Raw genomic sequence first — 12,805 nt, 5'->3', positions numbered from 1 at the left:
TTTATCGACCCTGAAAGGATGAAAGGCACAGTCGATCTCGGCGAAATTTGAACTCAGAACGTAGCGACGGGCGAAATGCCACAGGGACAGACAAACGGATTAAGTCGATTATATCGACCCCAGTGCGTAACTGGTACTTATCTAATCGACCCCGAAAGGATGAAAGGCAAAGTCGACCTCGGCGGAATTTGAACTCTGAACGTAGCGGTACACGAAATACCTATTTCTTTATTACCCACAAGGGGATAAACACAGAGGGGACAAACAAGGACAGACATAGGTATTAAGTCGATTACATCGACCCCAGTGCGTAACTGGTACTTAATTTATCGACCCCGAAAGGATGAAAGGCAAAGTCGACCTCGGCGGAATTTGAACTCACAACATAACGCAGACGAAATACCGCTAAGCATTTCGCCCGGCGTGCTAACGTTTCTGCCAGCTCGCCGATGGGCAAAATACCGTTAAGCATTTAGTCCATTGCGCTAGCGATTCTGCCAGCTCGCCACCACCAACAACAATAATAATAATAATAATCTTTTTTACTAAAGGCCCAAGGCCTGAAATTTAGAGGAGGGAGATAGTCGATTACATCGACCCCAGTACTCAACTGATACTTGATTTATCGATCTCGAAAGGATGAAAGGCGAAGTCGATCCCGGTGGTATTTGAACTCAAAACGTAAATTCGGACGCAATTCCGTTAAGCATTTTGCCCGACGTGCTAACTATTCTGAAAGTTCACCGCCTTAATGATAGTAATAATGCTAATGTGGAAACTAATGTCAGTTGCGTTGGTCGGCGATCTGTATTGATATCTGGAAAACAGTGGGTAGCTACCTATTGAACAGAAAAGGTGCCGAATGAGGAACCAGGGAACGAAGGATCAGCTCTTACTTGATAATCTAATTACCAGGAGCTGCAAGAGAAGACACACGAATCTGAGCATGGCATGGATTGACTATCGTAAAGCATACGATATGAATAGATATGATACCACACTCTTGAATAATAAAAACAATGGAAATTCGTGGAGTAGAAGAAAATATGAGAAGCCTTATATGGGATAGCAGGAAATGCAAGAGAATGGAATTGACAGCACGGAATCAAGTATTAGGAGAGGTGAAAATCAAGATAGGTATTTTCCAGGGGGAAGTGTGTCCTCACTGATATTTGTGCTGGGAATGATCGCCTTAAATGAAATACCACAGAAAACAAAGTTGGGGTGTGATCTGGGAAGAGGTAAAGGAAAACAGAACCACATGGACAACTCGAAGCTATTCACAGAAACTGAGCCCAGAACTGGACAGCCTAGACCAGTCTGTGCGAATTTTCTCCAATGATATTAAGATGGAGTTTGGACTCACAAAATGTGCTACGATGGGGGATGAGACGATGAAAGGCAAAGTCAACCTCGGCGGAATTTGAACTCAAAAGGTAGCGACTGGCGAAATACCGCTAAGCATTTCGTACTACTACTACTACTAATGATAATAGTAGTAGTAGTAGTAATAATACGAAATGCTTAGCGGTATTTAGCTAGTCATTACGTTCCGAGTTCAATTTCCGCCGAGAGGTAGACTTCGACTTTCATACTTTCGGGGTCCATAAATGTGATCGACTTTCCCTTTCCACAAACATTTTAGAATTTGTGCCTACAGTAGAAAAGAAGGCCAACAATCTTGAAAGATGTTGGCTGCCACGTTAGTAGTAGTAGTAGTAGTAGTAGTAGTAGTAGTAGTAGCTGCAGCAACAGTACACTCATTTCCTGCAGCTGCAGTGCAGCATCTTTTACTTTATTGCGTGTTCTCTACATTTGCCCAACTTTGTTATAAGGCAAAGGGGATCGTGGTGAATCATATCCTTGGTTATTATAGGTCATTTGTATGTCACTTGAATCCTCTTCGTCACACAAAGTCATTCTGTGGTAGTATTTTGCAAGTTTAACTGAAAAAATTATTCCCGGAATAAAAAAAAATACGAACCAGCCAAGACCAAACCAAAATCCGTTGAACGCATCAACTGTACCACATACAAATCCTATAACCAAGTACTCAAACAGATCCACAGCTGGTTTGCAAGATAACATGTTGTTGAGCTGTTCGAGGTAAAAAAATAAAAAAAAAAAAAAAAAGAGAGAAAATATCCAGCATAAGTTTAAACAAATATTTTTCGTACGGACATACATACTTACACACACATTTACATGTACATATACGCATACAGTACGAACATACATGTGCTTGTGTTTTTACAAAGCAATGGTGCTTGGAAATTAAGAAGTGAGAACGAAAGTGAAACAAACAGACTAGCATTTCAGTGGTTAGAGCGTCGAGCTTACGATCGTGAGGTTGTGAGCTCGAATCCCGGACCGGGCTGCGTGTTGTGTTCTTGAGCAAAGCACTTTATTTCACGTTGCTCCAGTTCACTCAGCTGTAGAAATGAGTTGCGACGTCACTGGTGCCAAGCTGTATCGACCTTTGTCTTTCCCTTGGATAACACTGGTGGCGTGGAGAGGGGAGGCTGGTATGCATGGGCGACTACTGGTCTTCCATAAACAACCTTGCCCGGACTTGTGTCTAGGAGGGTAACTTTCTTGGCGCAATCCCATGGTCATTCATGACCGAAGGGGGGCTTTTATATATATATGATGTCTGATATTGATGCGAGATTTGACTTATTAATTGCGTGATTTTAATACTGACCGTAAAGGAGAATTTGTATGAAGGTGTTCTTCAATGTGGATGTACAGTTTGCGGACAGGATATATAGTTCTGTGATATACCGCAAAAGACCAAATACACAACCGCATAGTTGTTAAGGAAGTTAGCTCGTGTGCAAACATTGTTAAAATATAAGGGATGATATTTTCTGAGCAAAGACTCAATGTATACCAGCTGTACAATCAGTCACTTCCCACAGGTTTCTTGACAAATTTTAGTAATGTTTCTACAGTCAAGATGCAACCGTTTTAGGAAGCAAGTGTTGTCAGTGGCGGTATTAAATAGAGTGATGGATTAAGTTAAGCACCCACGAACAGGAAAGCCCCGCTTAAGAGATTCATCACAGTTTCTGTCGATACAATTTCACTCATAAGGCTTAAATTCCAACTTCATCATCCATGGTCGAGACCACAGCACGGAAGTTCCTATAAGAGCTCCAAATCGAGCTATCATGAAGGTAGTAAGGGAAATAAATACTGTTAGGTTTGAGACATATATTGGCATGGAGCACAAAATGCAGATTGTAAAATAACGAAAAATTATATATAATGAAAAAATCTAACTTCTTTATATCGGTTTATCCCTGTCTTGCCTCTAAACTATTCCCTGTCTTTCACTATTTCCGTCTATTTCCTCCAACCACTATTCCTCTCTGTTCTCTTTAAACCTTTATATTTGTAAACAGTACTAAACGACTCGCACTTGCCACTGTTTTTGAAAAGGAAGGCCAAATTTACTTAACAATCTCCTCTGGACTGCATATCTATGATATCATGCACATCACCTACGAACATGGTTATTACGTAAGTTTAGTCTTTTGAATAAGCTGTCGAAATAACACATTACACAATGTCCTTTCATTACAGATAAATTTTCTTTATTTTATATTTGTATTTTGTGTTCCATGTAAATATGTCTCAAGTCTTACTGTGTTTATCTACTTTGCTACTTTATATATATATATATATATATATATATATATATATACGTTTAAATATTTGTTGTGCAAGATTTTATTGGCTAAACTGGCAATATGACCATTCCGAAATATAACAATATATATATATATTTATATATATATATATATATATATATATATATAGTGGGTAGGAGCACCACCTTTAGTCGAGCAAATCGACCCCAGATCTTATTCTTTGTAAGGCCAGTACTTATTCTATCGGTCTCTTTTGCCGAACCGCTAAGTTACGGGGACGTAAACACACCAACATCGGTTGTTAAGCGGTGTTGGGAGAACAAATACAGACACGCAAACACTCACACACACATACATATATATACATATATACGACAGGCTTCTTTCAGTTTCCGTCTACCAAATCCACTCACAGGGCTTTGGTTGGCCCGAGGCTATAGTAAAGACACTTGCCCAAGGTGCCACGCAGTGGGAATGAACCCTGAACCATGTGGTCGGTAAGCAAATATATACACACACACACATACACACACACGCACATATATATATATATATATATATATATATATATAGGCGCAGGAGTAGCTGTGTGGTAAGTAGCTTGCTTACCAACCACATGGTTTCGGGTTCATTCCCACTGCGTGGCACCTTGGGCAAGTGTCTTCTACTATAGCCTCGAGCCGACCAAAGTCTCGTGAGTGAGTTTGGTAGACGGAAACTGAAAGAAGCCCATCGTATATATGTATATATGTATGTGAGTGTATGTTTGTGTGTCTGTGTTTTCTCCCCTCCCCCCCCCAAAAAAATCGCTTGACAGCCGATGGTGGTGTGTTTACATCCACGTAACTTAGCGGTTCGGCAAAAGAGAACAACAGAGTAAGTACTAGGCTTCCAACGAATAAGTCCTGAAGTCGATCTGCTCGACTAAAGGCGGTGCTCCAGCATGACCGCAGTCAAATGACTGAAACAAATAAAAGAGTAAAAGAATACACGATAATTCTTGATTATCATTATGTGTGGGATGGCATGTGTATTTTTTAGTGTAATATCGCTATTTGATGTCTAATGTGATCATATCATATATGATATAGTAGGCTTCCTCTTTTTGATGGGATAGGTATATCATATGTTCAACAGTTCCACTTGCTTCATAGATGTAAATACATCTATGAATGTAGAGTTTGCTTTGCTGCAAGACATCGAAGCAGCTCCCATCAAGAGATTATCGTAAAAACCATGACACACCGGCATCTGCTTTACGTATCTAGATGCCAAAATCTAAAACTATACCTAGTGAACAATTTTCCTTCCTTGTCTCTATCAACCTAAACTTACACATAGTCACTTATTAGCACGCACAGCTGATATCTTATTTCTCTCCGAGAAAAAATATCTCAGTCCATCTAAGGTTGCTTATTACTCAAACTTTACAGGGTAAAGATCGTATATAAGCAGGTGTTGACTTCCCTTTTGCCACCATTTCCTTCCTTCACTTCCGTGTCGATCAAGAAAGTCGACGGAAATATATATTTCTTTATTGCCCACATGGGGCTAAACATAGAGGGGACAAACAAGGACAGACAAACGGATTAAGTCAATTATATCGACCCCAGTGCGTAACTGGTACTTAATTTATCGACCCCGAAAAGATGAAAGGCAAAGTCGACCTCGGCGGAATTTGAACTCAGAACGTAACAGCAGACGAAATACGGCTACGAATTTCGCCCGGCGTGCTAACGTTTCTGCCAGCTCGCCGCCTTCAGTCAACGGAAATATACAAGGGGAATGAAGCTAACGCTTATATACAACCATAAATTCCCGGCAGAATACTGGAATTTTGAAGGAATCACAATCGATTAAATGCAACCAGTATATCTTATATATTTGACATGTAGGAAGCGAACGCCACCACTTTTCTATTACGTTATATGTTGGTTCATACAGGGTTGCTTTCTTTGCATTTTTCATGGATATTTCCCTCCAAATAGCTAAAATGTCAACTACGAGTATAGAGTTACCTTGTGAGTTGCAAAATTGAAAAATCTCACTCAGTGAAACTTCGATCTTGCCCTGTTGCAAAGATATAGCTGACTCGTGTTAGGAGGAAATGTTGAAAATACTCTATCGAAAGATTCTGTCTGTAGAGTTGCATTATTTTTATATTATCTAACATGTGTGTGCGTGATATGTCTGATATATACGTGTGATGCGTGTGTGTGTGTGTGTTGTGTGTGTGTGTGTGTGTGTGTGTGTGTGTGTGTGTGTGGTGTGTGTGTGTGTGTGTGATATCACAGATTCCGCTAACTAGCTTAATCTAACTTAATCTGACTACATACGTCTCATCAGATGTCCAGAATTTAAAGAGAACCCTTGTTTTGTCATCCCTTAGAGAACACTACAAAAGAAGCAGGCATTATATGAATTTTTTCTTGTTTCTATGAAAATGGTCGTTCGGTAAATCCCTGTCCTCACAACTGATGGAGCTACTGCAATACTGGCTTGTGGATCTGATATCGTAGCATCAGTAAATATCAATATACCCTGTATAATTCATATGTATGCTAGAAACCCATTTTCCTTATGCTTAAAGGATAAAGCAGTGTCATCAGCTCTCAATACTTATTTCTTTATTACCCACAAGGGGATAAACACAGAGGGGACAAACAAGGACAGACATAGGTATTAAGTCGATTACATCGACCCCAGTGCGTAACTGGTACTTAATTTATCGACCCTGAAAGGATGAAAAGCAAAGTCGACCTCGTTGGAATTTGGACTCACAACGTAACAACAGACGAAATACGGCTACGAATTTCGCCCGGCGTGCTAACGTTTCTGCCAGGAACTTTGTCAAATCTTATCATCTAAGCGTAAGAACAATTGGTTTGTTGCGTCAGGATTTGAAGACTAGGGAAGGGACACTTCTTTCACACAGAAGATGACTTTCCAGGAATAATGCAGTAGCTCGAGTTGGAATAATGAATGATGAACTAAGAGAATTCTTTTTAAGAACTGCAGATAAACTTCTGACAACAAATGAAGGGCAAAACTAGCTTGAATACTTTCTTATAGCACGAACATCCAACAAGTCATTTCAAGGTAACCTAGCTATTATTAGAGACTGCGTAGACAAATTAAAATCAATACAGATGAATGTTGAATTGTGGAATAAACACGCATTGTTGAAACCTGACCACGCCATGTTGAAACGTTTTTGAATACAAAAGGCATCAATGGAGTCCAGGTAATAACTATCTTCTTGACAGTGAATTGGAAATCATTCGAAATCGTTTTAGAATTAATCATAGATCAATTTGAATCAAAAAGATTAATGTGTAGATTAAAATCTCTTCCCTAACAAGATTCTGCTTTATCACATGTTGAATTTTGCCGTATCTATGTCTACAAAATGCATAGAAATTCTTTCGTTGGTCATATCAAAATATAATTTTGAACAAGGTTTTTCAACAATATGCATAATCGAAAACAAATTTCGTGCAACACTGAATTAAAAAATCTCATTTAAATAAAAATAAAATGTTAAATGAGATGAAACTACTAAAAACATAATTTATGTATGTTGTTTGTTCTGTGATACATACTAACACTGAACCGCTGCTCTACTTGGTTCAACTTACATTCTAGAAATACGAGCCGAATGTCCCTCACCTTACCATCATAAAAAAGGCTAATTTCGAGAATGTACTCCGGTGTATGCTATTTCGGAAAAAATGTGAGATGGTGGTGGTTTCAATATATTTTATATTAGGTTAGCTTCATCAAGGCCAACGTGGGGCTAAACAGTAGGAATAAGTGTATCAGTGTTTTAAGCGTACATATGGTGTTCACGTGCCTATTATGTATAATATATGTGACACATGTAAATACGTAATAATCTATAAAATTATATATAAAAATAATATTAAAATATCAAATTCTTACCAAACGGAGAATGTTGGAAACAAAATTATTCCAGATCCCTAGTAAATAGTCAGCAAAATGTAGTAATTGATTTTTAATTGTGCTATCTAGGCGATTTTTCAAGAAGTCTTCCGAAGCATTAATGGCTGATACGAGGTCGTTATATATTTTCTGAAACGAAAATTTTAAATTAATGGTTATGAAATATATTCTTTCTTGTGCATTGTATTATGTGTGTAAATAGGCAAATTTGGTTATATGTTTGATTGATGATGCAACTTGATTGCATACTTGAATTTATGTATAAAGTAATTTTTTTTTTATTTTACGAAACAATGAAAATGTTTAAAACTTTTCTCTTGCATAAGAAAAAACAAATATTCTAAATTTGTATATCTGATATTATGTAGCATTAATGGTAAATTACATTAAATTATTTTTCCTCAATTGTTGCTATTGTTAAGTGGAATTGTTGTTTTATTTCTCCATTGGGAGAAAAATGGAGAAAACAACAACAGGTGGTCACAGTTATGCGGCCGCAACTTGAAAAGGGATAGAAGCAGAAACGCTGGAAATCCGTGAAATAAAGGTGGAGCCAAGAAAAATGAAGGAATGTAAGAGGTTGCTGGAAAAAGACGGAGATACATTGAAGTTAACGCTGCCTGCAGAATTGACAAACAATGTAACGAAAAGTACAGTAATATTCAAGACGATGAAAATAGCAACGAGGAAGATAGAAATAGCGACAGTGGAGGAAATTGAAGAGTGTTTAAAAAATATTAAAAACTAATGACATTCATAACAAGAGGAAGGGAGTACGCTACCGTGGAGGTGCGCTTTGCGACAGAGGAGGAGGCATTTAAGCACTCCACGGAGGCAATGAGATCGGAGGAGTGGGTGCTTTTGCCATCGTACTGTGGCAAGCGTGTGGCTAGAGTACGAGTTGGCAAAGAGCCCTCAGAACTGAAAGAAACATGGCTGATGACAGCCATAATGTTTAACATGAAGGATGTAATTATTTCTATGTAATTATTTCTATCTATTCAAATTGCTCGACCAGATGATGAAAATTACAGTAAGGGTCACAGCACAAGTAGTTAGGAAGAGAATTAGTTTAGACAAGATGTAGGTTGATTTTGTGCCAGGGAGAAGCACTACTGATATTCCTGATAAGGCACCAGCTGCAGGAGAAGTACTTAGCAAAAAGAACCCTCTTTACTTGGCTTTTGTTGTTATGGAGAAAGCTTTGACAGGGTTCTCCGCTCCTTAACTGGTGGTCAATGCAAAAGCTAGGTATAGTTGAACGCCGTACAAACGATGTATGGTCATATTATGTGTATGGACGAGGACATAAAGAAGTACCATTTTTTAATTGTGGAGGGAACCTGTAGTCCCAAGAAGACGTGGGACGAGATTGTGAAATATGACCCTCGGTTGCTGAAACTCACGAAAGTGATGACAAGTAATCGAAACTTCTGGCGATTTGCTGTGCTTAAGAAGACACGTCATGCTAAGTGAAATCGTGGCCGTGTCCAGTGCCAGTGACATATGAAAGGCACCTGTGCTTGTGACACGTAAAGGCAATCAGTAGAATCTGTAGAGTATTTGCCGTTACGAAGGGTATCTAGCCAAAGAAATTAAACTAAAGCAGACTGGTGGAGCCTGGTACTACTCTCCGATTTACCAGCTCCAATCAAACCGCCTAATCCAAGCCAGTATGGAAAACAGACGCTAAATGATGATGATGTGTAGTAGTAATGAACTGAGGCAAAGATGAACGCAAGACTGTGTGAATGATATTAGTAAAAAATATTTTAAAGCTATCAAATATGTAACAAAAAAAAGCAATAGAAAGAATTCTCTATCAAAAGAAATGAAATATAGATAAACGAAGATGGACTTACCAGGCTTTGCTGACTCTTAGCTTTTAATAAATGGATATCCTGCTCCAATCTGTTTTTCAAATCTGTCACATTTTTCACTTCATTTTTGTCGATACGTTCTGCCTCTATTGCTAAAGGGATAAGGGCTTGCTTAGGTATATTAGTGGCTAGTGTATTTAGCTCACTTGAAATCACGGTAAGATTTGCTTGAGTAGATTCTTTCCGGAGCTGCATGAAAATATTGAATATCACACTACCGAAAATCATAACGACATAATTTTCATGAACTTTTACAAAATTAAAATTCATGCTAATTTCAAAGTTCATTAATTTATATTTCCATGCTATACCATTAAGCAAATTTGAATGTTATATATTTTTAAGATACTTTAAAAGCCACGTACTCAGCTTAATGTTAGTCATTCTACCATGAAGCAAAAATGATGTTGCTTAATTCATTTAGTGTAAAATACATTTCAATAAACAGATTTCACAGTAAACTATCATCCAAATGGTTTATATGATCAAAAGTCAACAAAAGTGTGAAACAATTGGAAGTATGGTTAGAGATTGGGGATTTCTAAAAGAAAACTTTCTTCCAGCTACACTCAAAATATGAAGTTAAAACAAATATATGTGTAGGCCAGAAGTAAAAAACAACCCACTCATATCCGGTCATAATTTTAAACCACATAATGAAGGTTCTAAAAGCCTATATGACGAAAGAAAATTTAAGCTTTAAGACTAAAACGGTCCTTTGATATACGTTTCCTATGAGTTTTAAAAACTATTTCTCTAAGTATAGATATGTTCCCACATGTTACAAGTTGCCTTTTTACCAAAAGAATGTAAAGTTTAATGGTGGGACAATGCCATAAACTTGGCAGAGAAAAAACATATTACAAAAGCTCTGCAGGCAAAGATGTACAAGAAAAAAAATCATTATGTTCAAGATGATATGAATCTACTTGCTTTTAATAATAATGAAAAGGGCAACTGCGCGTCACAAAGATTGCTGTGAAAGAGTAAAGATGAGAGAATTAAGACAAGACGGTCAATCAAAAAAAAAACGTTTACCTCAAGCCCACAGGCTCATGAGGTTGGAGCTTATCTAGATATTTAGGGTATTTAAGGGTGAAGTAAAAAAACTCCTCTCTGAACAGGATGCCAATCCATTACTGGATTAATCATCCAGGTACCACTCACGTTCAGTTTTAGGTGAGTATATCAAAACAACGTAGAATGAAAAGCTTTGCACAAGACCACAACACACTGTCCAGCCTCAGAATTAAATCCACTATTCTAACCAGTAGGACATCGGCATTTACAGGACAATCAGTTGTTGAGATAAAATAGTACTGTTAGATCAAAGTAGTTATAAATACAAAGAGGGTCGCAGGACATTCAAGAAAGATTAAGATTTTTGGAGTTTCAGGCAAGCAAGGTGATCTACACAAATACTGAATATATTATATTATGCCCTTCTTAACTAGAATTAATTGCTAGATAGAAACTTTTTTTCTTTATTAATTACAAGTAAGTAATCCCTTGGCTCACTACACGGTGCATGTTACCGACCTCTTTACAGTGTTCTATATTGTTAACCTGAAATTATTGACTATCAACAGTAATGCAAAATTTCATGGAAGTCGCACTAGAGATGAATTTGTCGAAAATATTTTAGATTGATTCAACGAGTAGTATGTTACAGAAAGCCATAGCAAGTGTAATACATTGGAAGTTTGAGTTAAATGCAAATCCTAAACAGCAAAAAGATCTCTTCGACAGTTCACTGAAAATATTAAATAAGCTCAGGCCCAGTTATAACTGGAAATGAGGTTGATATAGTACTTATCATTTAATTTGGGTGAAAAATGTAGAAGTTTGGCAACGTCTAATTTCTATTAGAAAAAGACAGTTGTTTACTTACTTCAGATGTAAAGTTTCCAAAGTTGATATCTAATCCACCTTTCATATCCGCAAACCACTTGTCAACATCACCATTCATTATTTCAATATGGCTCAAATCCACCGAAATACTCTCGATTTTGTCTTTAATTGTTATTTGCTGTCATTCATAGATAAAATAAATGCATTATAATCTGTATTAGCTGATTAATTTATAGATTTTGATAAAAGCTCCAATCCAGAAAAATATGATGTTAATTAAGCAAAGTGCCGAGACAGTATTGATTGTGGGGAAATTGTGCGTATAATCACATGCCTAAGTTTAATAACCCTACATTTAATCTGTTAAAAGAGACCTTATGCTTAAACCACACAGCCATCTCAGCAGAATGAAGCAGAAAGTAGATCCATTGGTTTTGCTTGCTTATTACATGCACCACGAAGAATCTCTATTTCCTTTCATTCCCTTTAAGCTGGAAAATAATGTCGTGTAGTTTAACCACATGGTTCATTTACAAAGCTAAATGCATATGTATTAAATGTACACATGTAAATGTATTATAATATAACACCATATACATTCTGTATATACACAGACTCCCAATTCCAAAATCCGTGCATCAATGCTTTCATTAGCTCTCCAGCTCCACACGCAGAATTCCACACGAGAATATTACACCAGAGATCGAAAAATATGGGAGTCGAAGTTCTCCTGATACAAGAAAATCATATCCCGCAAGCATTCGCAGTACTAGTACATATGCCAGCATTTGGGATACATGACTGGTCTGTAGTGGAAATCCGCTCTATAGGCATTAAAATGCATAATATATTAACATTATCTGGAAACGTCTATAGAAACAGTGCTGCAAACAGGCTATACCTCCGAAAAGATGAAGGAAGTAAAGGCTTGAGATCAGTGCAGGCAATTTTCCGATGTTATATATCATCTTTCAAAAAGCATCAATAGCCAATACATGCACACACGTGTATTTAATCAGCCGAAATTGCGAAGATGATCCGGTTCTTGACTGATGACTGAGGGCTTCGAATGTCCCGTCCTGTGGTTCTTGTGTCGTCTTCTAGATGTTTTACGTTCTTGTCCCAGTTTGTATATATTTGTTACTTTTTACATATATATATATATATATATATATATATATATGACTTCATTCTATTTACATTTATTGATAAACCATAACTGTTCCCATTCACAATCTTCATTGATAAAGCGTATCTGTTCCTCACGCTTAATGAATTCTTCAACAATTTATTCTTTTTTTGTTAATAACGTAATTCCACGAGTATTCTTATAAACACTCTAAAGACGTTTTCCGATTCAAAATTTTAGTTCATTACAAAACCTCGCTAACATAAGTATATATTTATATTTAAGATCTTTAAATTTTAATATTTATAAGTCTTATGGTATAATAT

General features: G+C 37.1%; 1 protein-coding gene across 5 annotated transcripts in view; it reads right to left on the bottom strand.

Moving 5' to 3' along the window:
- Positions 1-1,546: 1,546 nt before the first annotated feature.
- The window catches only part of LOC115219257 (prominin-1), a 68,435-nt gene continuing 57,176 nt past the window's right edge, over positions 1,547-12,805 (bottom strand). For all 5 annotated transcript variants that reach the window (XM_036508903.1, XM_029789408.2, XM_029789409.2 and 2 more), the window contains exons 17-20: positions 11,391-11,528; positions 9,482-9,688; positions 7,599-7,748; positions 1,547-2,097 (exon numbers count right to left, since the gene is read on the bottom strand). In XM_036508903.1, the coding sequence (XP_036364796.1) occupies positions 1,810-2,097; positions 7,599-7,748; positions 9,482-9,688; positions 11,391-11,528 (783 nt within the window). In that variant the 3' untranslated portion in view covers positions 1,547-1,809. The remainder of the gene's footprint in view (positions 2,098-7,598; positions 7,749-9,481; positions 9,689-11,390; positions 11,529-12,805) is intronic.

Source organism: Octopus sinensis, linkage group LG14 (genome assembly GCF_006345805.1).
Source record: "Octopus sinensis linkage group LG14, ASM634580v1, whole genome shotgun sequence".
NCBI lineage: Eukaryota > Metazoa > Mollusca > Cephalopoda > Octopoda > Octopodidae > Octopus > Octopus sinensis.
Note: the sequence above shows the minus strand (reverse complement) of the source record. Positions and strands in the feature narration are given on the sequence as shown.